This window comes from Acinonyx jubatus, chromosome D2 (genome assembly GCF_027475565.1).
Source record: "Acinonyx jubatus isolate Ajub_Pintada_27869175 chromosome D2, VMU_Ajub_asm_v1.0, whole genome shotgun sequence".
In the NCBI taxonomy this organism is placed as follows: Eukaryota; Metazoa; Chordata; class Mammalia; order Carnivora; family Felidae; genus Acinonyx; species Acinonyx jubatus.
Genome location: NC_069393.1, coordinates 21,067,538 through 21,095,377, shown reverse-complemented (window position 1 = coordinate 21,095,377; position 27,840 = coordinate 21,067,538). Strand labels below are relative to the sequence as shown.

Below are 27,840 nucleotides of genomic sequence, written 5' to 3'. Positions count from 1 at the left end.
CTCTCTCTCTCTTTCTTTCTCTCTCTTCCTCTGCCTCTCTTCCTCACCCTCTCTATCAAATTAAAAACATAAAAAATAAAGTGGCATTCAGACATCAAAATCAGACTGGATTTGCCAGACAAGCACAGAGGGAACAGCCCTGAGTAGACTACACCCTTTGGACATTGTTCGGCTGTCTGTGGCAGTGGCTGCTCCACCCATACTGTGTTCTATTAAAAAGAAGCTGCCTGAAAGAGATCTGACCAGGCAAGATCCTGTCTGTGCTTTAAAGTTTGTGTTAAAGCAGTAAAGCAAGTATCATTGTCCCTGGTCAGGACAGCCCGAGGTGGAACTGGGAGGTAGGCAAACTCCCCTCTACCTCCCTTTCTGGAATTTCTGTGGTCTTGAGGTCTCCACGACCTCACTTGGTAGCCAGCTTGCTCAGCAATCCCTTCACTCTATTTCCCTTCCTTTCTAAAAATTCTCATGATCCTCAGTCTTGAGTGCTTTCCTAGGTAGCTGAGTATTTAACAGAGAAACCATTAAAGGCACTGGCAGCAGCTGGATGGTTTCTTGCTACTCTCCATTCAAAAAATAAAAGCATTTTTAATTCTAAAAAAAGAATCAGACTGAGTTTAGCTTACCATCTTTATTTTACTTATGGTAAATATATTCATCTTGTGTTGTTTTATTTACACACACAAACACAGACTTAAACACGTTTTTTGGTTACCTCTCTCTTTACAGAGTAAAGATTCCAGGAAGCACAGTCAGGGTTAAGTTTCTCCATATGTTTTTGCCCCTGCACATCCAAAGCATATACTATAATTCAGTCAGGAAGTGTGGCAATGATTCTCCGGGGCAGGTGGGGAGGCAGAACATGGTGCCATGAGTCTTCTTGCACACGTGGCCCCTGGGCTTAAGGTTCTTAGTCCTCTACCAGGGTTTCCTCGTAACCCAGCCCACCTTAGGTCATGATCATTTTTGTACCTGGTATAATATTTATGAAGCATGTTCCCTTTCCTGCCCTTTACAAGTGATGCACTTTGAAAAGCACCTCTCGGGGCGCCTGGGTGGCTCAGTCAGTTAAGCGTCCGACTTCAGCTCAGGTCATGATCTCGCGGTCTGTGAGTTCGAGCCCCGCGTCGGGCTCTGTGCTGACAGCTCAGAGCCTGGAGCCTATTTCCGATTCTGTGTCTCCCTCTCTCTCTGGCCCTCCCCCGTTCATGCTCTGTCTCTCTCTGTCTCAAAAATAAATAAACGTTAAAAAAAAATTTTGAAAAGCACCTCTCTGCCTCCTACAAATTCTTTTCCCTTTCTTTTTCTTCTCAGCAAAGATCATAGCACCAAGAAAGCCCTGAGGCTGTGATCATACTATAGCTGAATAGAGCAGAAGTGCAGAGAGATAGGTTGTTGGGATTTGCCTTCTGATCTTGTGAATAAGTTTATTCTATGAATGTCCAAATTCTTATTGGTGAAGATGATGTCTCTAAGCAGCCTACAGTTGGAAAGTATAGTACCGTCAGATTCAGGCTTAAATTTAAAAAATGATAATCATGAAAACATGGAAAACACTTCTCTCTTGTGGGAAAAGTATCTGAAAATCCTGGTAACAGCTTTTGCAGCCTTCCCACTGGGCTTGCTGACCTTCTCCATGTCCAGCTCTGTATTTGAAGTTCACCAAATCAGTTTAGACTAAATTGTGCTGCTGGCCACAGGGTTTAATATTTAGTGCTGTTCAGATGAAATAAAGCTATTCCTTTCACTTTTTAAAAGAATAATCTCCTGAAGCATTTTATTTAGACCAACCAAATGCACTGATTCTCAGGGGTACTAATTAGCAAATTAATAGTTAAATTATATTTCTCTAAATGTGTGTAAAATAATGAAAAAATGTATTTGATGCTCATTTCACGTTCATTTTTTTGAGCTCTTACTACTTGCCAAGTTCTCAACAGGGTGATATATTCCTTGATCTCTTTATAGTCTAGAAAAGAAGACATATGATAATAAAAATAATAATAAAATAATATAGTAATAATATAATATAACAATGTATAATTATATATAATAATATAATAAAATGTATTACCCACCTTCTCTGTGTCAGGTATTAATTTCTTTCCTTTATTAATTAGTTTAATCCATACAACTACCCTAGGAGGTGGGAGAAATTAGTATCCCTGTCCCTCAGAGGAAACTGAGGTACAGACAAGTAATTACTTATACAAGGTCACATAGGTAATTGGTACAAAGCCTGAATTTGACCCCATATATAAATTAGTAATTTTAGAACTATTGGAATTAACTGAATTATTTCACAAAGGTTGGGAATGTAGGAGGGAGCTATAACTGGTTCAGTATCACAGAAACATGAGAAAAAATTGGGGGCATGTCCCAAGATACTGCTAGAAGATTAAGATTTCAGAGGGCCTGGGTGGCTCAGTTGGTTAAGCATGTGACTTTGGCTCAGGTCATGATCTTGTGGTTTGTGAGTTTAAGCCCTGCGTCAGGCTCTGTGCTGACAATGCAGAGCCTGAAGCCTGCTTCAGATTCTGTGTCTCTCTCTCTGCCCCTCCCCAGTTCATGCTCTCTCTCTCTCCCTCTCTCACATACACACACACTCTCTCTCTATTTCTCTGTCAAAAATAATAAATAATAAAATTAAGTTTTAAATAATAAAAAAAAATATTTTCAAAGATTTCAGAGGGCCTTAATGTGCCAGGCAAAGTAAGTTCAGCTTTTTATCCTGTTTGCACTGGGAAGCCATGGAAGGTTTTAAACAGAAGAGTGGTAAGATCAGACATCAGGTTTAGAAAGAGCCTAAGAGATAGTGCAAAAACTAAGTAGGTCAAAGGAGTTTGGAGGAGGGGCATTTGAAGGCTGTTACTAAGGTCTAGATGGAGAATAAAGAAGACCTCTGCTTAGGGGCAGATGGGAAATTGATGAACAAGGGAGAAATTTAAGAAATATTTAAATAAGTATTGGGGTGCCTGGATGGCTCAGTCAGTTGAGTGTCCAACTCTTGATTTCGGCTCAGGTCATGATCCCAGGGTCATGGGATCAAGCTCCGCATCAGGCTCTGTGTTAAGTGTAGAACCTGCTTAGGATCCTCTCTTTCTCTCCTTCGGTCCCTCTCCCCTGTGTTCCCTCTTTCTCTCTCTCTCTCTCTCTGTCTGTCTCTCACTGAGAAACAATGTGGTGGAAATCAAAGAACAAATCCTGGGATCAATGATGTTTTAAAAAAGCTCTTTGTGAAGATATCTTACAGCCTTCCATGGGTCTTCATCTGCCATATTGTTAAGTACTCCTTAGTATAACATGTGACAATAGTCTTTCATACACATACAACAATCAACACATAAAAATTGAAAAAAAAAAATTCTACCTGAAATAAAATCAAGGAGTAGTCATAGCTGTGAATGGGTGTGTTCACTGAGGAAGACTATGCCAAGAGTAAGGAAGGCTAAGGATGGATTCGTAGATAGAGAACCACAGATTTTAGGAGGTTGGGAGTGAAGTGTGGCTTTCTTACTCCTCTCTCCCAAACCCCGTTTGAGCAGATGCACCTAACTCAGTAAAATAAGGTGCTACGGCACCATGGATCAAAAACGCCAGAATCTCCATCTGCACCTGTTTGCTCTTCATATACAAATGCAACCTCTTGGTATTGCCTAAAGGAGAAGGCTTAACTCCCACTTATAATGATGGTATAAGTAGGCAACAGTGGAAAAAGAGGCAGAGACTGCTCAATTAGCTGAACTGTGATTATTTCTTAGCTATTCCAGACAGAATAGTTGGTCTTTCCAAAATTGATTGCTGCTAGTTGGAAAGAATTTCTCAAATCACATCCCTCTGAGCATATTTATGCAAGGTACCATTTAATGTGGGCATTTTATGACTCTCAATGAATGGAAAAGCCCCAATTTGGTTTCTCTAAATGCAAAATAAATCTTCTTGACGATGCACATGTATTTTTAATAAAATACTTAAATGCTTGTGGAGCACTGAGAATACCAGTGTCTTAGAGTATAACAAACAGGGAAGAGATTGGGAGGAATGAGCTCAGAGATTTAATGCATAGGTTGGTGTAGAGGAGGGACCAGATCAGACAGGCCCTAATAGCCCATCACAGTGACTTAGGGTTTTACTAGGAATGAGATGAGAAGCTATGGCGGTGAGTAGAAATTGTACATTAAAATACTTAAAATCAGGGCTCCTGGGTGGCTCAGTAAGCTAAGCATCCAACTCTTGATTTTGGCTCAGGTCATGATCTCACCATTCATGAGATTGAGCCTCACGCCTCTCCCTCCCTCTCTCTGCCCCTCCCCTGCTCATGCTCACGCTCTCTCTCTCTCTCTCTCTCTCTCTCTCTCTCTCTCTCCCCCCCCCTCCCCTTCTCCTTCTCCCTCTCTCCCTCTCTCTCAAAATAAATAAATAAATAAAATACTTAAAATGATTCAATTTCTTTAAAAAATCTAATTAATAGATGTAGTACAATAGCCATTGGAAACTGCTGCATTATTGCTTAGGCACATTGACTCAAAACATGAAAAGTTTCTTAATATTTAGATTTTAAAAATGTTTTCTATATTTTTTTTAGCTTGGGATTAATCCTCTACCACTAAAGTTGGGAGTAATGTTACTTCAGTTAAGCTAATTGTACTGAGAACTGATTAGAGAAAATTATTTCCATGCCTCCTACACTAAGCACCATTCTGATTTCTAATGCAGTATCCTGAGCTCCTCAGCATCAAGAAAGAAGTCTGCAGGGTGCCTGGATGGCTCAGTCAGTTAAGCATCTGACTCTTGATTTCGGTTCAGGTCATGATCTCACAGTTTGTGAGTTTGTGAGTTCGTGAGTTCAAGCCCCACATCGGGCTCTGTGCTGACAGCATGGAGCCTGCTTGGGATTTTCTGTCTTTCTCTCTCTCTCTCTCTCTCTCTCTCTCAAAAATAAATAAACAAGAAAGAAAGAAAGAAAGAAAGAAAGAAAGAAAGAAAGAAAGAAAGAAAGAAAGAAAGAAAGAAAGAAAGAAAGAAAGAAAGAAAGAAAAGACAGACAAAGGAAAGAAAGAGGAAAGAAAGAAAGAAAGAAAGAAAGAAAGAAAGAAAGAAAGAAAGAAAGAAAGAAAGAAAGAAAGAAAGAGAAGGGTGCCTGTAAAGTAGGCAAGTCAGTTCTGGTCACCAAAACAGGATCTTCTTCATCATGCATGGAGCAGCTTTGGGGTTTCCATATGACTCCCATACAAGTGGTTATGCTGAGCTTTATCAGTGGGAGTCCAGGCAGTGTGCGAGCACTGACAGCTCCGTTTGTGGAACAGAATGTGACCAGAGTAAGCTCTTTAGGGCATCACGTCCCTGGTGAGATGTCTTCACCTTCCACAATCAGCCATGGCCTGGCCATTCCCTTTTCAAATTCAAATATACCCATTTGTAACATGTCTTCGTCAGATGGGGCCGCTATAACGAGAATACCATAGAGTGGACAAACTTCCATTTCTCACAGTTCTGAAAGTTGGGAAGTCCAAGATCAAAGTGCCAGCAGATCCCTTGTGTGGTAAGGGACCTCTTGCTGGTTTGCAGATTGCTATCTCATACCTTCTTGTTGTAATCTTCACATGGCAGAGGGCAGAGAGAAGAGGCGAGCTCTCTCCCCTCTTCCTGTAAGGGCACTAATTCCATTCATGAGGACTCCACCTAATTACCTGTGACCTAAGTACCTCCCAAAGGCCACATCTCCAAATGCCATCACACTGGGGGTTGGGGTTTCAGCATATGAATTTAGGGGGACACAGACATTCAGTCTGTAGCATGGAGTCACCATAAAGATACAATAGTGCATCGCACATGAGATACAGATCCTTGAAACCATGGACCCCCGTGTTCCCCTGCCCGCCTCGTGCATACTGAGAAATGGTTTTAAAACTCTATGCTCTTCCTTGTGGTGATCTGGTGCTGCCAGTGTCCTCATAAACAGAGATTGATTGTGGGCACTGAAATGACATGGTGGTGTCTCTTGCAATGTGGCCATCTAGAAGAGTATCTGGATATCCTTATTTTAAACACATAGTTATACACACATATATATGATACATATATAATCATATATATGTATAAAAATACATTTTTTAATAGATAGGACTTATGTCCTTCAGCGGTCAGAGGATATTAATTTGGGAAACAACTTACTGCTTTGTCTGTTAATTTGGGAAACAACTTACTGCTTTGTCTAAATCAGTTGTTTTCAAATTATGGGACTCTAGCTAGTTGGGCAGCAGCCTTTAGCTACAGCATATACACCCAGATCAAGTTCCTGCGTCCCAGACCTCCTGAAGACCGCCTCTTCGGCTTTAGTGGTTCTGTGCTTCCCACCTCTGTCATGCGTTCTGATGCTCATCCACTGCCTGGCATTATCATTAAGCCACTTTGTGTTTTTTTCTACCTCAGTTTTATGCTTTTAGAGAATAGAGTGTTCATTTTATGTGGATCCTGAGAAACTTAACAGGAACCCATGGGGGAGGGGAAGGAAAAAAAAAGAGGTTAGAGTGGGAGAGAGAGCCAAAGCATAAGAGACTCTTAAAAACTGAGAACAAACTGAGGGCTGATGGGGGGTGGGAGGGAGGGGAGGGTGGGTGATGGGTATTGAGGAGGACACCTGTTGGGATGAGCACTGGGTGTTGTATGGATACCAATTTGACAATAAATTTCATATATTTAAAAAAAAGAGAGAGAATAGAGTGTTCTGTAAATCCTAGTCCACATCTGTCTGCAGAACACTCTCCCTAACCCTCCCCCAGAAGCCACACCATCACTCTGTCCAGACTGCCGGCTGTGCCATGTTTACTTCCTATCTTGAAAAGTTGGTGCGAGAATAAAATGAGTTGATGCAAGAGAGAGTCCTTTGGGAAGTTCCTAACTACTTACATGTGACATGGTACTATTTTTTAGTACCCCCCCCCCCACACACACACACTCTCTCTCTCACACACACACACACACATATGGGGAAAACACTTATTTTTTGCCATCTCAAAAAGACAGGTTAAATAATACTTTTGCTTCTATTTAGGGTAGCTGTTACTAAAAGTATATTTATGAGGTTTCTTTTCTAAAAAATATAACTACAGATGGGATACACACCTCTCCATGTGGGCTGCCACTATGGAAACATCAAGATTGTTAACTTCCTGCTCCAGCATTCTGCAAAAGTTAATGCCAAAACAAAGGTAAACTCTTTTCTCCTTTGTATCCACCAAAGTCATTGATTTTTGTGTCCAAGGAAGTAAATGTCCTTTCTTCCACCTTCCTTCTGCAGAATGGGTATACGCCGTTACATCAAGCAGCTCAGCAGGGACACACACATATAATAAATGTCTTGCTTCAGAACAACGCTTCCCCCAATGAACTCACTGTGGTAAGGGGGAAGGGAAGGGAAGAGGGAGGCTAAGGGAGGAGGGAGGAGATGAACCTGGATACTGGAATCTTCTTACATTTTTTATCGGGCACCAATGTTGCTGTTTTACTTTCATTGATAGGTATAAACAGAGCATTCAGTGGAATGCAGGGCAGAGACAATAGCTATATTGTGAGCTGTCCAGAGAGAGAAAGATGTAATTAGATGTTTCATACTTAGAAACTACAAATCCATTGCCAACTAGTAGGAAATACATATATAAAATGAAAAACGTTTGTTTCTTTGATGATTTAGAACGTTAATAAGCCTCTTGGGTTCCGTGTGTAGAAGCCGAGTCTCTGCTGCGTGAGTGGGAACAGGTTAGGTGGGTTTTGTGCAAGGTATGTGTCTAATGAAATAGTGTTTTGTGTATGACAGTGGGTGGGGCCAATGAGACACTCGCCTTCTGTGTAGTATGGGCGAAACATGTGGGAGCACACAGACACTAAGACACGGGGAATGACTTGTTAATTCCTTGTCCTCATTTCCCTCTGGCCAGAATGGGAACACTGCCCTCGCCATTGCCCGGAGGCTGGGCTACATCTCAGTGGTTGACACCCTGAAAGTAGTGACTGAGGAAACCATGACCACAACTGTAAGTAGCAGATGCCGGCCCTTATCCCCTCATAGCCAGCTCTCAGGCTGTAGATTTTCTGGGGCTTTTGGGAGATGAACCTACTTTCCCCTCTTCACAGACTAAGCGCCATGTTTCCAAATGCTGTCCCTCTCATTTCTGATATTGAGAAACTAAATACTAAAAATACCTTTTTAAAATTTGCATTAGGAACTATGGAGTTTTTCATTCCACGTAAAGCTAAATGTATGTATTTATTTGTTTTGCTGTAAAAATAGTTTTAATGAAGTGAAGGCAGAAATATTTTCACATTCTTCTTTGGCAGTGTAGGAAAGTTGAAGATAAGTTGGTTCTTTACGATGTTGTGACTCACAAATGATAATGGATACGTTGCTATCATTGTGAAAACAGTTTTTACGTTGTTGCAAAACTAAAACATTAGGGAGAGGATCGAAATGGATTTTTATCACCACCCTCACCACTCTTCCAGTCAGCTATTGGCGTTTTCGTAGGAAAAACAATAGGATGTTTTATTAAAATTATAAATAAATCTTTACCAGGGAGCCTTATTGCGTCAGATACATTTTTACAAGCTGCAGCCTCTAGGATAAGTCATTTCTTATTAACACCATCTGGAGCCTTTGAACTGCATCAGGATTTGGTAACTTTGGAATCAAGAGCTGATATTGCGCCACTATCACAGGCTTATTGCAGTTATTCCTGACTCCATGACTCAACACACATGCCTGAGATTGGCTCTGTACAATGTAAATTTAGGACTCTGGAACACTGGGAATTATCGACTCTGCCTCCTTGTCTCATCCACCACCTTCCGATGTGAAGAAAGGCATAGTTAGCATCTGCAAACAGTTTGTGTACACAGTGCTTCACGTAAAAGAACACAAGTTGAGGGTCTCTGCAGCAACCCGCTGGCTGAGTTATATACAGGGTTTACAAACTAAAACAATAAGCCTGCTGATCACAAGAGAGAAAGTATGCTATTTGCCAAAGAGAATGCAGTAGCTTCAATGGACTAGAGCAATGGTTATCAACCAGGGCACATTTCTAGCTTCAAGATACAGTTTTTATGCAGATAAATTACCCTGTATTGCTTTTATATACCTCTTGAGTATTTTGTGATCTTAAAATCTGGTATTAAATTCTTGAGAAATGAGTTTAAACAAATAATGTTTATTAACCTTAATCTTAAAAATATTCCATCTAGCTCTCTGTAGGGTATGAAACAAGAGGGAGAAGGACAAGGTAAAACAATGGTCAAGTGTCACAATGCTATAAAAGATTTGAAGTCACTGTAATAAATATATAGAACTTCTTTTCCAGTGTTGGAAAATTGAAACGTGTATAATAGTTCAAAATATAGATCGTGGGGCACCAGGATGGCTCAGTCGATTGACTGTACGACTTTGGCTCAGGTCATGATCTCATGGCTCATGAGTTCGAGCCCTGCATCAGGCTCTGTGCTGACAGCTCGGAGCCTAGAGCCTGCTTCGGATTCTGTGTCTCCCTCTTTCTCTGCCCCTAACCCACTCGCATTCTGTCTCTGTCTCTCTCAAAAATAAATAAACATTAAAAAATTTTTTTCAAAATATAAATCTTAGTTATCAAATGTAAAAAACTTTCTCACCCATCAGGAAAGTTCAGAATGTTTCTTTAATATCAAAAACAGCTTGAGAAGGGGCGCCTGGCTGTCTCAGTCGGTAGAGCATGTAACTCTTGATCTTGAGGTTGTGGGTTTGAGCCCCGTGTTGGGTGTAGAGATTACTTAAAAATAAAATCTTAAAAAAAAAAAAAGAAAAAAAAACCTTGAGGAGAAAATAAAGTTAAAGACAGAGAAAGTAAAGCGATAGCCTCAGGATATCTACTGAAAGAGAAGTGTTTCAAGGCTCTGGTTTCTAGTGAAAGACAGAAACATATGGGAGTCAGGCCATAGCCTTCAGTGTCATCAGCTGAGTTGACTGGTAATTTCTTCAAGAGAGAGAAGACGGGACTTGTGCTGACAGGAAAGGTCCAGTTTGCCTAATGAAGTGAATGAGGCTTCCACCAAATGAAGTGGTCCCGTAGGTTAGGAAAGAGTCCATTGTCCCTAAGACTTAGTCCATCATTGTGGTATTTGAGACTTTATCTCAAGCTAAGACACAACCTTGTCAACTCTGCCTTAGCAGATACATGTAACCTGGCACAAATGAGGACTGACACAGCTCAGGGTGGAGTCTGTGATCTCAAGCTCACAGGGTGGCCTGCACTGCTGGTGGTCTTTGCACAGCCAGTTGCTGGGGCCCCAGCAGCCATTGGCTCCATAAACAGATGTGTCTTTTTTCAAAACGCTTAAAGAGAAGATTCATCTTCCCCATGAGTATAACATATGATGTGGCAATTCTAAGAAAGATGCTTCAGTTAATGACATTACAGTCCTGGCAGAGTAGAAAACTGAGTAGCTAGAAGCTGACACTCAAAAGATGATTTAAGCATTTAAATTGCATTGTTTAAAATATTCAGTTTCCCTCATTAGCAAAGAACAGAGCATGTCTCTCAGATACTGGTTTCTAATACTGTTCTATAGTAAAGGGAATCAGGGCTTCCTTGGGAAATGACTGAATCCAGATCTGGAGAAGGAAATACACAAGATAAACGTCTTGTAGTGCCAAAAAGTAAGGAAGTGTCTGCTTCCACAAATAAGCAAATAAACACACACACTCACAATGATGAGGCTATGTCACAGGGACACAGGAATCAACTGAAAGAGTTCCCAATGGCCAAAGCTGGAACAATGTAAGATAGATAGAAAGAGAGAAAGACAGACTGACAGACACACAGAGAGACTTGGAGTATAGTGCAAAGTATAAAGTAAATATCCATGAGTCCATATGATATAGATAAATGAATAAGTAGGGAAGAAGAGACAAATCAGGGAAAAAAAATCAAACAATTTATGAAAATACCCGCAAGGAGGTGGAGAACAGAATTCTCTACTGCTTAAGTGTGCGCTGGGTATAGTGTTTTCCCTCCAGTGAACACAGTCTACAGAAGGGGGTGGAGAACAGAGTAACTTTACAATGGAGAAACCTAACAAGCACTGCCTCAGCCAGGTGACCAAGCCTAATACCAACGCTGGTAAATCATGTTGATAGTATATTGGCACTTTACCTCTGTGGTCTTCCTCCCCAAAACATGTGACCCAGTCCAGTCATGATAAAAACATGAGACAAATCCCAATTGGGGGACATTCTACAAAATACCTGACCAGCTCACTTCTAAACGGTGAAGGTCATTAAAAACCAGGAAAATCTGAGACACTGTCACAGCCAAAGGAGCCTAAGGAGGCCTGCCAGCTAAAGATAATGTGGTATCTTGATGGGTCCTAGAATAGAAAAGGGACATTTGGTAAAACCTAAGGAAATCTGAATAAAATATAGAGTTTAATTAATAGTAATATGTGAGTATTGGTTCAGTAATTGTGACAAATGTACCATAGTTTTAACAACCTAGCTTTTTTTCCAGTTGCCTTATTTAAGTATCTTCCCATGTTCCATTAGCCTTTCCTATGCTCAGGATAAAAAGAGGACTTGTTTTACAACTAAAGCATTAAGTCACTAATATTTTTTAACAAGTTATGTTGTTGGTGTCTTTGGATGGACATAATCTATATAGGTAAAAAGTCATCAAAGAGCAAGCAAAAGATTCACTAAGGCCTTTGCTCTGTAATCTACAGTTCTTTAAAATTGTGTAGGGGTTAAAATGATCTTGCAAATGCATTACCTCTAAAATATTTTCTGCAAGGCATAGTTGCACAAATTATATAATTTATACAATCTTGATGTTTTGTATTTAAGCTAGGAATCAAAATGTACATATAGAAGGCCAAGACAAAACTCAATGGCTGGCATGGCACAGGAATAAAGACACAATGCTTGCTGTTCATTTGGCTTATCTTCAGCCAAGACTTTTAGTGGAATGAGGTGGCAGGTTCATGAGACCATGAAAAAGTGTAACAATGGACAAGGAGAGGCAATATCTCCCTTCTCTTGTCCTTTGAACAGCCTTATTATGGACCTAAATCTTTTAAGCCGGTTTGCTTTGCCACTAGAATTTGTTCACCTTGTATTTGTTCTTATCAGTGTATCTATGGTGAGGACCTTAATGCTAAGGGACAGTTTTGATGTCGTTTTATATGTGGGAGCTTCAAGATATTCAGCACATAAGTCCTGTAATAAATCAACTGATTAATTTAGAAAGAAATCGTGTCATTAAAATGTTCAGTCTGCTTACACTAAAGTACTGCTTTTTTGTTGTTGTTACTAGACTATCATAGAGAAGCACAAAATGAATGTTCCAGAAACGATGAATGAAGTTCTTGATATGTCTGATGATGAAGGTACGAAACCCACCTTTATGTTCGTAATTAAGTGTGACTTCATATTTGTTTCCTGAAGAACGTTTATTGCAAAAATGTTTTTAGAAATGTTCATGTTTTTTGTTGTCGTATAAAGAGTATGCATTTTTCACACACTTACACTGTTCACTTAAATCATGCAGTTCGTAAAGCCAATGCCCCTGAAATGCTCAGTGATGGCGAATATATCTCAGATGTTGAAGAAGGTATTTGTAACTTTTTACTGTGATGAAATTTAACTACCAGCTTTATCTTCCATTTCCTATCTTTGAAATGTAACACTTCCTTGAGTTACTAACTTTTCACTTAACTTACAATTATTAACTTACATATCATTTAAAAGATGTGCGTTTGGAATTAGTGTCGTTTCTTTGAAGCCCCTCTGCTTGAACCCATTTTCCAACTTGAAAATACAAATGTCACTACATGAATTACTTTCTTTCTTTTTGTTTCTATTGAGCAGAAACTTGATTTTTATTGTTTACATTTGAAAATCTAGAAGAGAAAAATCTGACTAATGTTTATGCATGAAATATTTTTTAAAATAAGTGAGAGAAGGTATCTTATAGGTAAGGAATTAAATGCCCATTTTTAAGGTTTACTCTAAGCTTCATAGTAAAAGCAGCTTTTGAACTTGAACTAATAATGAAAACTCAACCTGAACAAAACTGCTTTCAAAATATAAATTTTCAATATTGATTTCATTAAAGAGATCAATATATAAATGCTGGTAGTCATACTTCATTTGCTTAAAATAAACTAATTGTTTTCTGCCTTATTTAAAAATCGATACATGTGACTAGCTCATGACATGTAGATATATCGATTAATGATATCTTTAAAAGTTACATTGGAAAGGTAGTACTTTTACAGAGCATAAATATTCTAAAGATGGCAAATTTGAGAGTTTTACTGGAATAATGAAATGTGTCCTTATAGTAGAATTTATATTATATTTATGTTTTTTTTCTTACACCATTTGACTCTTCCAAACTACATCTATCTTCTTGCTCCCTGTATTTGCCATCTCTTGTGTATTTTTCTCATAGAGCGGACTCAATGCTGTTAGTCTTTCTCTGCATTTAGGTAATTTTCCCTATTTTAATTATTGGTTTCAACTTTGAATTGCACAAATGTAACTGAAAATCTAAACAGTGGAAAGCCTACGTAATCCAAAGTCACTTCAACGTTTCTGGCATCCTATGACTGCCTACTGTAAGTGCACTGTGGCCAGGGCGCTGCGTGCCTCGAAAAGCTAATGCCCTGGTGGTCATTCAGGAACCTGGAAGGACCCGTCTCATTGTTTGTAAATGTCATGTTGATAAATGTTAAGGGCTTTTCCTCATTTTTCTTTCCTTTTGTCTCAGCCATAAGCTATATGTTTACCACTGTTCTATCGCCAATTGAATATTTGTATCAGCTTTAGGACTTTAAGAATATTATGCCTTGCTGTCATGTTATATTTCAATGCCTTCTTATGTAACATTTTAGGAGTAATTTCTTATGTGCAAAAGATAGAAGGAAAGTGATGTTCTCACATGGATGTGTACGCACATAAAACATGTCAGAAGTACATTTTCAAATGAGCTTTTATGAAATATGACAATCACAGACCTAAAAATTTGCTAGCTTTGACAAAATACCTCAATATTTGCATTGACGAGAGGCCAAGTTTTAATGGAAGAAATAACACTTTATATATGTGAATAACCAAATAATTTCCAAAAAGGGAGAAATTTTTAATCCTTTCACTTGAAGAGAATTCATCTAGCCATTTAACTAGAAATGACAATGATTTCTTATAGATTTATCTCAGCTTGAGATTTTGAAATTAATAAACAAATTTTAATTCTCATTTTAATAATCTTTAAACTTTTTGGCCCTTGCTTTATGGGTGGGTCATGGGCTGTGAGAATCAGATGGCTTTTGATTTCATAATATTGTAGAATTTGATGGTGGAAGGGGTTCCTAAAAGGTCACTTGACCTGAACAATAACCTTCTATGTTGGGGTCATCTCTATGAAATCCTCTCGGGGAGATCTTTTGCCCAGATGCCTCAATGACAGAAATTCCCTAATTCCCAGACTGCTTGTTCCATTTTTAAACTCTGAGTGTAAAAATTCTTCATTTTACTGAGTGTCCTTCTCATTGATTCAGGCTTCTACTCATTGATTCAGGCTCTGATATATTTGGCACTATTTAAAAAAAAATCTGCCTCTTCTATGTGACAATCCTTGCGATATTTAAAAAATATGTTCCCTATTTCCTCTTACTCTATTTTTCTCTAATACCTCCCTTTCCTCTGCTCCCTCATCATCATGGCCAGTCACCTATGCACATTTCAGTGTGTCAATTTCCATCTCAAATTGAGGTGACCGGAATGGAACACAGCATTCCAGGTACAGTCTGATCAAAGCAGAGTAATGCAGGGCTATTGCTTTGTCCATGGATGATACTAAAAATCTATTATTGAAGATTAAGATGTTTTCGAGGTTGGGGCACCTGGGTGGCTCAGTCAATTAAGAATCTGACTTTGGCTCAGGTCATGATCTCATGGTTTGTAAGTTCAAGCCCTGCGTGGGGCTCTGTGCTGACAGCTCAGAGCCTGGAGCCTGTTTTGGATTCTGTGTCTCCCTCTCTCTCTGCCCCTCCCCTGCTTGAGCTCTGTCTCTCTCTCTCCCTCTCTCTCTCTCTCAAAAATGAATGAACATTAAAAAAAATCAAGATGTTTTTGAGGTTATAATAACCACTTAATTTGACTCCTGTTAACATTACTATCAGCTGATGTTCCTAAATTTTGCTTACGTGAGTCCCGATAAGCCATATCTGCCTTATCATGTATTTACATGGTTCTGTGCTAAATAAACTAGTGTTTCTGTATTATTCCAAATCCCAAAACAAATCCCTTTGAAATTTTAATTCTAAAAGGACCCCTACAACTTTAATGATAGCTTTTACTTCTGATTCATTTACCATATAGTCTTGCCACTGCTTTGCTACTTGAGGTGGATTCTGAGTTGCCGTACAGACTGCGGCAAATGTTTATTTCCATGTCACCACAAGGTGTTGTGAATATCTTTCTCTAAAAACCAGTAAGAGATCATCACACTGGTATCCTATGTTACTGAGGATATCAGCAGGTTTTAGAAGCAAATAAAAATGAAAAGCGATATACACTGCCAGTGTTTCTCAAGAAAGAAAAAGAGAATGAGTTTGCAATATGGAAAAATATAATTTTAATCCTGTATTCTAAAAATTGGTAAATATTAAGGGAATAGTGTCAACAGTAGCCTTTCTAGCCCTTCTCCTTCTTTTTCTTCTTTGCTTTCTCCTTCTCTGTCCCCTCTCTCTTTTGTCCACTATGCAAAATTAGTATAGGTAAAAGAATGTGTGCATTAATTTCACACACTAAAAAAACCAAGAAAACAAATCTAGACAATGTTGTCAGTTAATGATATAGGGGAACAATGGAGCCAAGTCACAGAGTAGAATAAAGGCTGAAGTATCAGCAAAGCAGAGCAATAGAAGGAAAGGCGATAAAGCAGCCTTCTCTAACTCACACATTACCCAGGCAGAGTTCCTAGATGGTCAGACTGATCCACAAATATCTTAATGCCCACTATCTTCTTTCCCAGAAAATACGTTACATGCATGTACAATTAATATACATGCAAAATTATAACTGGCTCTGGTGCCAGTTACATTCTTATGTTTTGTAACTCAGTTTATAATTTAAAAGAACGAAAAGCAAAGATGAAAGAAGGAGAGAGAAGAGGGAGGGAGGGAAGAAAGAGAAAGAAGAGAGAGAGGAAGTAAGAAAAGAAAGAAGAAAGAAGCAAGAAAAGAAAAGAAAGAAGAAAATTGAGATTAAGTTTCAATCTGTCTTCTCTTTTGGGTCCCCCCTCCCAAGAGATTTTAGAGTTGGCTTTGGTTCAGTGCTGACTTTAAATTGTAAATTCCTATTAAAGTATATTTTATAATTTTTTAAATAATGTATAAAATGTTGTTTTAGCTTGCAGAGTTCTAGTGAGTTGGGTAATAGTAACAGAGTTAAAGAGCCATAGATGGGACATAATGAGAAATGCAATTAAACCATGGAAAGTAAACCAAAGGCAGCTCTGTGAAATCGAACTCTACTGAACTGGTTTGGGAGATAACTGGGTAAGACTGGAAAAAATTGCTTAATTCTTAGCTACTTACAATTTTGCTAGGGCTGCAAAATCTCTCTCGGGATCTAAGGCAGACACTGAAAATTAAAAGGAAAAAAGGAAGAGGCTGAGTATACATGTGGTCAAATAATTATCAGATAGGTAGAGGTTTGAGATAAAATGCCATCAGATGTTAGTGACATGAGGGGTGAGGAGAGTCAGGCTCAGTCACCTCTGTGCCAAATTCAGTGCCCAGTGAACTGAATCAGTCATGTAGCCTATCCTCTCCACTATACTGATGAGGTAGCAAAGCCCAGATGAATGTTGAGTGACTTGCCCACCCAGGTTAGTGGCAGAACTGAACAGGAAGACGATCAGACAGCCTGGTTCTAGAGCTTCTCTTTCATTGCTACTCTAACATGATCTCTTTTCTTATACGCAGAACCCAAGAATGTATTATTTTTAAGCTTCTAAAAGTTTTAAAAAGGGAAATATTAGGGAAAGGGACAGATTATGCTCTTGGATATTATCACAAGTAATAAGAATTATTTTGTAATGAGCTTGATGAGACTATTGTAGAAATAGTTTACTTTCTCCTGACCATCCTGGTAAAAGAAGTATGCAGACCTAGATGCAAATGCAAGTAAAATAAATAGACATGGAATTTAGAATAGATTTTAAAAACTCAAAGCAAGGGATTTTAATAAACATATCGGAGTCTTCTTAGGAGAGAGTAAGTCGAATTTGAATGGCACAATCTGAAACTCAAAAAAATTACTTCAGGCGACATGAAGACGCATATCAAGGGAACCACCAGAAAGATGCCCTTTTAGGACCTCTTCTCACAAATGCCTAGGTCTATCCTCCTCCCCTATCCCCTGTCCATCCTAATAAATAAGTCAGGTGATGAAGTTTTTAGCTTTATAGGTCAGGAAACAAGCCTTGGAGACTAGCCTGACCCAGGTGGTCCAAGGGAGTGGTGGTGGTTGTGCAGAAATTGTTCTTTACCTGAAATGTTATCATTTTATAAATGATAACATCATAAATCTAGCCTTTGCCTGATATTTCTCTGCTTACAATTGACCTTTCAAACAGACCTTATATAACTGCAAGCTTCCTTCAGTGATAAAGTCAAAATGAAATACCACAAGCAGAACCCAAGTCTTATTCTCTGTTACATCCCCAGAACCTAGCACAGTGCCTGGTACACAGGAGATGTTCAGTATGTGTTTAGGTGGTTGCACCACAGTGGAGGGAGACTCAAAGAAAGGAGAGTTTTACAGGTTTCTGAGAACTGGCAGGATAGAGCAAGTTTGCCTGCTGTGTCCCTCTTCCTTCTAATAAACACCTTCCCACTGAGACAGTGCTGGGCTATGTATCGTGTCAATAAACAGCTTTATAATGACTCTCCTAAGGTATATCTGCATCTCAAAGAATAGTTAACAAATTTAAAATAATTTCCAGTGAAAGAAAAAGAACTGTTAACTGTTAAATTCTAGTTTTATTTATTTTTTTAATTTATATCCAAGTTAGTATATGCACTATATGCTTATAGTGCAACAGTGATTTCAGGGGTAGATTCCTTAATGCCCCATACCCATTTAGCTCATCCGCCCTCCCACAACCCCTCCAGTAGCCCTCTGTTTGTTCTCCATATTTAAGAATCTCTTAGGTTTTGTCCTCCTCCCTGTTTTTGTAGCATTTTGTTTCCCTTCCCTTATGTTCATCTGTTTTGTATCTTAAAGTCCAAAGGTCTTTGTTCTAAAACACAGTCCATCCTATCTTTGGTATGCTATCTTTGGTTTTGGAATTGTTGAGTGATTTTCCTCCACACCATCCACCTACCCAGCTACGTACCTGAAATTTCCATCTAGATTCTCATAGACATCTTAACTCATCATGGCCTGGACACCTGCTCCAAACAGTGTCTCCTCCCGCCTTCTCCATCTCAGTAAGTGGCTCCGTCATGCAAGCCAGCTCTGAGGTTCTGTGTAGTATCCCTTTTCTTAGCACTCATGCCGGGTCCCTCGGCAAGTCCTATCAGTTTTCCAGAACCCATCTCACATCCCTCTTCTCTGCCGCCCCACTGCCACCACCCTCATCCAATCCCACATACTCCATTCTCCTGTGGACTACTGTAGGAATCTCTGTACACAGGTCCACATGTTTCCCCACAGACTTAGCTTTCTGCACAGAATACTCAGCAATCTTTAAAAAAAATATAAATTGCATCATATCATTCCATTCCCCAGCTTAAAACACTCCAAAGTTTGGGGTGCCTAGATGGCTCAGTCAGTTGAACGTCCGACTTTAGCTCAAGTCATGATCTCGCAGTTCATGAGTTTGAGCCCTGCTTTAGGCTCTGCACTGACAGCTCAGACCCTGGAGTCTGCTTCAGATTCTGTGTCTCCCTCGCTCTCTGCCCTTCCTCTGCTTGTACTCTGTCTCTCTCTCAAAAATAAGTAAACATTAAAAAATACAACTACACTCCAAAACTTATAGTTACGTTTTTAAAATTCATTCACGTGGTTGCATATTATCATCGTTCACTTGTTTGTATTTCTATATGATATTCCACTGTGTGCCTGTACTGTAGGTAAGTTATCCATTCCACTTGGAAATGGGAATGCGGGTTGTTTCCAGTTTGTATCTGTCCCCAGGTACATGTCTGCATATATTTCTGTAGGGTATAGACCTATGACTGCAGTTGCTGGGTTGTACATTATGCAGAGACAACAGAATTAATCAAAGCCAGGGAACAGTAAACTAGGATTATAAAATTAGTGAGGTTATTAAAAAAAAAAAGGAAGGGAAAGAATGTTATAAAGTGATTACCATGAGAGAGGGAGGAGAAGGCTGTGATTGGGATAGGATATATTCTAGTTCTTGACCTGGATGCTATTTATTTTGTAACAGTTTGTGAAAATGTACATTTACATTTTATGTACACACCTGCCTGGTTGCTGTATTTGATGATAAAAGTAGCCAGCCCCTCTAAATAATTTATAGTATAAATACAAAACTCAAATAAAAACCTCCCAAGGCTTTACACTGCACTTGAAATAGAACTCGGGCCCTTCCATGGTCAGTGAGTTCGGTGTAATATGACTATGGCTACCTATTTTCCACCGTCCACTCAATCACTTTTTAACTTCGTCCTAAAACTCATCTCAAGACACTAGTCATTAATATACAGGCCAGTGGTAATTTATATTACCTATATTAATAGGTAATATAGGTAATGCCTAGATTAGTATGCAGGCCAGTTTTGAATTTTCCTGCCATGTGGTCTCTAACTACTCCACCCTGCCTCTGTAGCACAGAAGCAGCAGGAGACCATACCAGGACAAATGAGCATGGCTGTGTGATGATAAAACTGGTTTTAAAAAATAGGTGGGAGGTTGGGCACCTGGGTGGCTCAGTCAGTTGAGCATCCGACTTTAGCTCAGGTCATGATCTTGCTGTGTCTCCCTCTCTGTCTGCCTCTCCCTCACTCATGCGTGCGCGCTCTCTCTCTCTCTCTCTCTCTCTCTCTCTCTCTCTTTCTCTCAAAAATAAACATTAAAAGAAATTTTTTTAAAAAATAGGTGGGAGGCAGATTCAGCCCACAGACTGTGGTTTACCAATCTGTGGTTCATTTTTTTCATTTTCTTTTAATGTAGACTGTTAGCTGCATGGGAGTAGACCTGTCTTTATCCCTGTCCCATCATTTAGGACACATACAGATAGACCCTCTTCTATGGATGTGCCCACTGGCTTAAATCCACACATTTACTTGTGTCTGTCCCCTGACAGGATTCCATATAAATGAACACTCAAAACATCATAAACAAGGTACTTACCAGAGCATGCGACTCTTGATCTTGGGGTTGCAAGTTTGAGCCCCATGCTGGGTGTAGAGATTACTTAAAAATAAAATATCTTTAAAAATAATAAACAGGTACTTACCATTTACTGAGCCCTTTCTATGTGCCAGGAATGAATCTAAATACATTTCATGAATTATGTCATTTAACCTTCACAGTAACCTCAGAGTTAGAGCCATTAGATGTGGAAAATCAGTTCCAGCAAGGTTAACGACCTTGATCAAGATTACACAAATCAGTGCAAGGGATTATATGCAAATCCCTGTCCTAACCTCTTCTCCAACATCCATGGTGCCTGGTAATTTAGATAACAGCCCCACAACTGTTGGATTTTTGCACATTTTAAATGAGATCATGTATAAAGGGATCTCAGTGAATGTTAGTTACAACGTACTGTATCTTGCTTAATTTTCTCAATCACTTTGAGAAAATATTGTTATTATTCCTGATTTACATTTACATTTTACATTTACATTTACTCTTTTTTTATTTTTTTAAATGTTTATTTATTTTTGAGAGAGACAGAGACAGAGCATGAGCGGGAGAGGGGCAGAGAGAGAGGGAGACACAGAATCCAAAGCAGGCTCCAGGCTCTGAGCACAGAGCCTGATGCGGGGTTCGAACCCATGAGCCGTGAGATCATGACCTGAGCTGAAGTTGGACGCTTAACCGACTGAGCCACCCAGGTGCCCCTAATTTACATTTACTCTTAATCTAAAGTGTTATTTGTTGTAATTTATGTTAAGGAATCTGGGGCTCAGAGGGTTTAAGATATTTGTTCAGGTTCACATAGTCAAAGAAACTGGAATTTGAATTTGGTTTTTTTACTCTTTCTACTCAAATTAGATGCGATAGAAAAAAATAGATAAAAGTGATAAAAGTGACAAGGAAATTCAAAACAATGAGAGATACTAAAGGCCTCAGGAAGAAAGCATTTCAAGGAATAGATAGAATGTGGACAAGTAGAAATTTGGGGGCAGGTGGAAAGAGGTGTTCTAAGTGCAGAAAGTGTCAGAGATGGGGCACCTAGCTGGCTCAGTTGGAAGAGCATGCGACTCTTGATCTTGGATCATGAGTTTGAGCCCCACATGGGTGTAGAGATAAATAAATAAAACTTAGAGAGAGAGAGAGAGAGAGAGAGAGAGAGAGAGAGACAGGAAAGCAGAGGACTTCACAGAAGAACTCAGCACAATGGGGCTCGGGAAACCAAGCACCGGCCTGAATGAGGACCCCGGGAAATGTCATAGGAAGGATGAGAAGCAGTTCTAGAAAACTCCAGGCACATTCTCATGTACAGAGAAAGAGGAATGCCAAGGGATATGGAGGGAGAGCAATGAGGAAGAAAACCAGAAAAGGCGGGAGATTCCCTGACAGGGTCCAGTCAAGCTGAGCACAGGTAATCTGGGGATCCCTGGGGATCTCAGGCAGCTGCTGCCTCCATGACATGACATTGTGGATATAGACACAGAATAGAGTAGTTCTAATGGAGTGTGTGCACTTTTTCTCCCAAGAAGTCGTGACAGGATGAGTAGCTAGAGTGGCCTGTGGAATAAAACAGACACAAGGATTGATGGCTGGGAATTAAGCATGCTTATTGGTTAAGGACAATAGGTGTTTTTTTCATCTGGCCGAAACAAGTTGTAATTTTGAATATGCTTTCTTCTCCCACCCTCCAATTATTTTAGTCCCTGCCCATCTACCTGGAAAGTCTGACCTGCTTCTTATGGAAGTGGGTCCTAATCTGACCACCCCTAACCCTTTCCCTTCACGTTGGGAACCGTACTGCAGAGAGAAAAAAGCAGAGCATCAGCACTGGGAATGGACAGGGAAGGGAAGGCAGGGCAGTGCAGAGAGCTGGGAATAGGAGGGTGTGGAGAAGCAAGGCAAGATGCTACACACGAGAAGGGGTGCTTTGACCACCTGGGCCAGAACCAAAATGAGGACAACTGACAGCAGACCCCACCTGTCTTTACCTTTTAAGCACACATATTTCAGGTGGAGGTAGGAAATATATATAACATGCGGAAGAGACCAAATGCTGGCTCACAAAGCATATGAGCTCCTGATACTCCTTTATTCCTAGGACAGTGAATATGTTCCTGTTGTGCACACACTGTCCTTACACACCTAAGTAAGGAACAGCTGTCACTACTGAGGTCTGGATTTTGTGTTGAAGCTAGACAAATAGCCAACAAAGAATAAATAGAGGAAAGAATCAATTGGCATGATGGACATGACCACCTTGAATTAAGCTACCTAGTTTCTCTCTAAGTGAGAACCAACATTTTAGTGCCTGATTTCACTGGGCTAGTTTGTGGCTAGTGATTTACTCATTGTCTAGTCTTCTTTACAAGGAGCATAGATTTTAGATAATGAGAACAGGGTAAGTAACCTTGTACTTCTTTCTACCTGCTTTCTGTCTCTAGTCTCAGAAGTTTATGTGACCAAGTCAGTGTCGTCTTACTGAGATGACAGAGGGCAGTTTCTGGATGAGAGTTAAGGTATATTGATAAGAATGATAAGAATATGAAAAAGTTATAGTGTCTGTCCCAACATTGTCTTTTTCTACCTCTTCACAGGAAGGACACTGAAATCGTTTTCCTTTCTGGGATGAGTTTGTTTATTAACCCAACCAAGATCACAGGGGACATTTTTCATTGCTACATCTGGAAGAGTTCCAAGACTGAGTCATGCATGCTTATTTAGAAACTATATCTAGCTTGGATTAAGGAACAGTTTAAAAACTGTGATCCAGTTTTTAAAAAGAAGCACATCTAGCCACAAAGAATAGAATAATGTTTGAGAGTAAAGAATCAAATGGACTTTGTTTACTCTTTAAAACAAAACAAAACAAAACAAAAAACTAGCCTGAGCAGAAAGAGTCATCTGTTCTGTGGGATAACAGCAACTTGTTCTTGTTGGTTAAGAGATGTGCAAACTTTGCCAGTCAAGCCTGATTTCTCTTTGGCCACCTGGGAAGGCTGGCTCTTATGAACACCTAGAGCTTGGGAAAAAGCAGGCAGAGTGTGGCACATGGCTTCCCACAAGAAGTACATGAACCCCTTAATGACACACACTTCCTTAGCCTTCTTAAGACCACCTATTTCACCCACTGCTCATCTAACTGTTGTCTCAACTTACCCATTGTTCTCACATATTTTGAGAAGGAAAACAAGAAAGCATTATATATATTCCAGAATGTAGTTGGTAAACTGTTTTGAAAGAACCTAGTACCATTGCTAGGAGATGCTGGAAAACAAAAGGCTCAAGGGAAGGCCCAGCATCTGCTGCTTCCAGGCTGAGGGAGGGAGCTCTGTTCTTTACCTGGCCTGGGGCTGCAGCCTCTCCCGGAGCCTCCACCCCTTCCCGAAGGTAATGGAGTCCTGAGCTGGGCCTCCAGCCTAACACAGAAGAGCCTGTGCCACACACACGACCTCTTCACCTGCGTGGAGCAATTGCACGAGCCATATGTCACTCCCTCTTTATCGGTCCGTCAGATATTCACAGGAAACCTTGCTTAATCCAAGCTCTTGCCCCAAACTACAAAATGAAAGGTGAAATACGTGCAGATCTGGAATCTGAGTAACTTCCCATTGCTCATTGTGTAACTCTGGGATCGAATCAGACACTGAGAACGAGACTGAGTGCATCAGGCTTCTACTATTACCACATTCCTCTTCCGTGTGTTTCCCACTCCCTCGCTTTTTCTGAGACTAAAAATATCAGGGGAAGGAGAGAAAAGACTTGTGAGCAAAATATAGTCATTTGGATTCTCCATGCTGAAAATTTATTGTCTAAACATGAGGGGAGACAGACATCTTTTGATTAATGCTTTGCGTTGATGGAAACTGTTTTCTCTTCAAAGTTATCTGTATTTTATGTCCCTTATTTGAACCTTCAAAAAATAAAATATGCTGAGTCTTATTTGTCTCATCTCTAAATGGTTAATTATAGCACATGGAATTGCTGAGAAGATGAAAAGAAATAACATACTAAGCATGTAGAACAGTGACCAGCATATAGTAGGTGCTCAATAAACAGCTGAGTCTTTTTTTTTTCTTGTTTTTATGAAACAGAGGCAACTATCAGTGAATCCTGCTTACTGCTATAGGATTAGAATTAGGATGGGAGAGGGGTTCCTGGGTGGCTTGGTTGGCTAAGCATCCTGACTCTTGATTTCAGCTCAGGTCATGATCTCGAGGTTCGTGAGATCGAGCCCTATAGCTAGCTTTCTCTCTCTCTCTCTCTCTCTCTCTCTCTCTCTGCCCACCCCGCCCCCACTCTTACAGTTTCTCACTCTTTCTCTCAAAGTAAATAAATAAACATTTAAAAAAAAGAATTAGGGTGGGAGAAGATGAGAGGAAGAGGGAGAACTTTGAGGGTTTGGGTCTCCAGTTTCTGTGTGTGTGTGGGGGGGGGGTCAAATAAAATGATTGCATTTTCACCCACTGATGGACATACAGTGGACATACAGTTGCTTGTCACTTGGATCGCAATGGTTATTCTATAATCCAACTTCAGAGACCCTAAAAACATGGCCCAACATGGCCATCACTTCCCACAACTCAGTTGACTCTCACTTTAGTAAAATTGGCTGCTTGCTGTTCTCAGAACATTCCCATCCTTTCCCTGTCATGCCACATCCACTGGCTGGGATGGCCGACTTCCCACTTCCACTCCTCTCTGCTTGTCTTTACTCACACACCTCCATTCAACATCTGCCACGTCTCCCCAGTCCAATGTGATGCCCTCTTCCTGTGAGCTCTTGGATACTTTTGTCATTTCTCTTGCACATCCTCTGACACTGGTGTGGTGGTGAAGAGCTTGGGCTCTGCCACCTAACTGTGTGGGTTCTAATCCAGACTCTACCACTAACTAGACATGTGAGCTTTGAAAAATAACGGAACCTTTCCATCTCTATGTCTTCATCTAGAAAAGGGAAGTAAGAGTATTTGCTTTGTGGGGTTGAGAAGTAAATGAGACGTGCGTGTAAGTGCATGTGAAGTGCTCAGTTAGCACAGTGCCTCACACATGCAAAGCACTGAGTAAAGCATAAGCAGCAGGAGTAGTAGTATAGTGTTTCTATTATTGTTTGTGTCTTGGTCTTAGCTTCTTTATCGGAGACAAAATGCCTCAAAGGCAGTAGTTGGCTTTACTCGTAGCAGATCCTGGTCTGGGGCTCTACTGTCTCAATGCCCAAAGTGTGGTTTGCGTCACCTGGGAGCTTGTGATACATGCAGGATCTCAGGGCCTGCCTCAGACCTGCGGAATCAGCATCTACAGTTCTACAAGGTTCTCAGATGATGCAAACATACACATGGCAATTTAGAAACACTGCACTCAATTCTTTGAATTCAGTTGCTGAAGCTATGTCAATTACTCTAGCAATTCCCACCAGGAAAATAGACACTTAATTCTGCAGAATCAATACTGCCATTAGATAACTGTCATTTATTTGTAAGCATCCTTTAAAACAGTGGTTATCACAGTGCGATTTTGGACCAGAAGTGATTAGGACCACTAAGAACTTGGGAACTTGTGTAATTGTAAATTTTCAGGTGATTATAATGCATCCTACAGGTTGAGAACCACCATTTTAGAACAATGGGAAGCTACTAGAAGTACCACATTAATAATGTGTATCTCCTTCCTCTTGCCTTGTTATTTTATTTTTTCTGGTCCATCTCTTAAATAGTAAGGTTGAATATCGTAACTAAGTTTTCTCTCCACATTTGCCAAATATTTGCTGGTGCACATACACATCTTAATATCTACCTGGCAGACCTGTGTATGTCCAAATACCAGTTCTGCTGTATGGAACACAGCCTATCTGATTTATCTGCAGTCCCTGTATTTTGTTTTGTTTTATTTTGTTAATTTTATTCATTTTTTGAATAGGTGATAGATGCACATGGTATAAAATTCCCAAGGTACAAGAGTTTACGGTGAAAAGTAAGTCTCCCTCCTTCTCCTCACTCCAGTAATATAGTTGCTATCTCCAAAGGCAATCACTGAATTTTCATTGCACAGATTTATTGAGCACCAACTATGTGCCAGGCATTGTTCTGGGCACTGGATATGGACCAAAACAGACAAAACTTTGCCCTCATGGACCTTACATTTTGGTTACCAATTTCTTGTAGTAGTTGTTCAATAACATAGTGTATTACAGTAGTTAAAAGTAGGGCTCTGTAGTCAGACCAACTGATTTTGAATCCAGTTTTTCTCATATTCTAAGTGATCTTGGGTTATTTACCATTGTGAACTGGGTTTTCTTTATATTGAAATGGAGACAATGATTCTATTTTATAAGGTGGATTTGAGAATTGCTTCAGATCATACTAAACAAAGCACCATACAGTGCCTGGAACATAGTAAATGCTCAGTAGATAAAGTGTTGACTATAATGGTGTGATCTCACTCTATTGTTCTGTAACGTAGACTAGAAATGCTTAAAGGATTTATTTTCCCAAAAGTTTTCATTTCTTCTCTTTGCTATGTGATGATCAAAAAAATCACTTTTTTTCAGAATAAGTGTGCTAAATATAAGCCTAAGTTTTGATCATTAACTAGTTGCCTGCAAGACCATTTGCTAAGTTCTGTTAAGAAACCAACTCCTAATAAATCACTAGAGCATAGGTACTATGTTCCTCTGTATTCTTTCTGATCTAGCTTTTTTGTAATCCCATGTAATTTGAAGGTTTTCTACTATCAATTCATTTGAAGGTGTTATGTATTGTTACTTGCAACTCTATAAGTTTACAAAATACATACCTTGAGAAGAAAATTCTTCATTTCGTAGCAGGGAAATAAAGCACTTCTGAGCAAAGTTTCAGACAATATAATTTGCTACACTTACCTTAAGGAAATTTCTTTATGATTCTTATCTCCAGGCAGATGGGAAAACAACTTTCAACCCCTAGAAAAGCAAAAAGCAACAAAAGTATTCCTTGGTGATGATCTTAACATGGAAAACATTAGAAAAAAAGTTACATGTAAAAAAAGAAAGAAGAAAAGAACTCCTAGGGCATATGAAACACTTTCAAATATCAGGCCAAGAACTGTTTCCTCTATTCAGCATAAAAAGGATATTAGTGGTCACAATGAAAGATTGCAAGGAATTGGGTTCGGTATATTCCACCACATGCTGACCTGAACTATTGACTTGGAATCTAAAAAGAATGAGGGCTGGGGTGCCTGGCTGGCTCAGTCAGTGGGACATGCAACTATTGAGTTTGGGATTGTGAGTTTGAGCCCTATGTTGGGTGTAGAGATTACTTACAAACCTAAAAATAGGTAGGTAGATAGGTAGGTAGGTAGGTAGGTAGGTAGGTAGGTAGGTAATAGATAGAGATAGATGAATGATGGAAAGAAAGAAAGAAATGAGGATATAGCTATCTGACCAA

General features: G+C 39.7%; 1 protein-coding gene across 4 annotated transcripts in view; it reads left to right on the top strand.

Moving 5' to 3' along the window:
- The window catches only part of ANK3 (ankyrin 3), a 679,804-nt gene that overhangs the window by 543,225 nt on the left and 108,739 nt on the right, over positions 1-27,840 (top strand). For 3 of the 4 annotated variants that reach the window (XM_053207647.1, XM_053207648.1, XM_027062065.2), the window contains 6 exons: positions 7,110-7,208; positions 7,298-7,396; positions 7,935-8,030; positions 12,330-12,402; positions 12,564-12,626; positions 26,333-26,386. In XM_053207647.1, coding sequence (XP_053063622.1) covers positions 7,110-7,208; positions 7,298-7,396; positions 7,935-8,030; positions 12,330-12,402; positions 12,564-12,626; positions 26,333-26,386 — 484 coding nt within the window. The remainder of the gene's footprint in view (positions 1-7,109; positions 7,209-7,297; positions 7,397-7,934; positions 8,031-12,329; positions 12,403-12,563; positions 12,627-26,332; positions 26,387-27,840) is intronic. The other variant, XM_027062066.2, reaches the window with a different exon arrangement.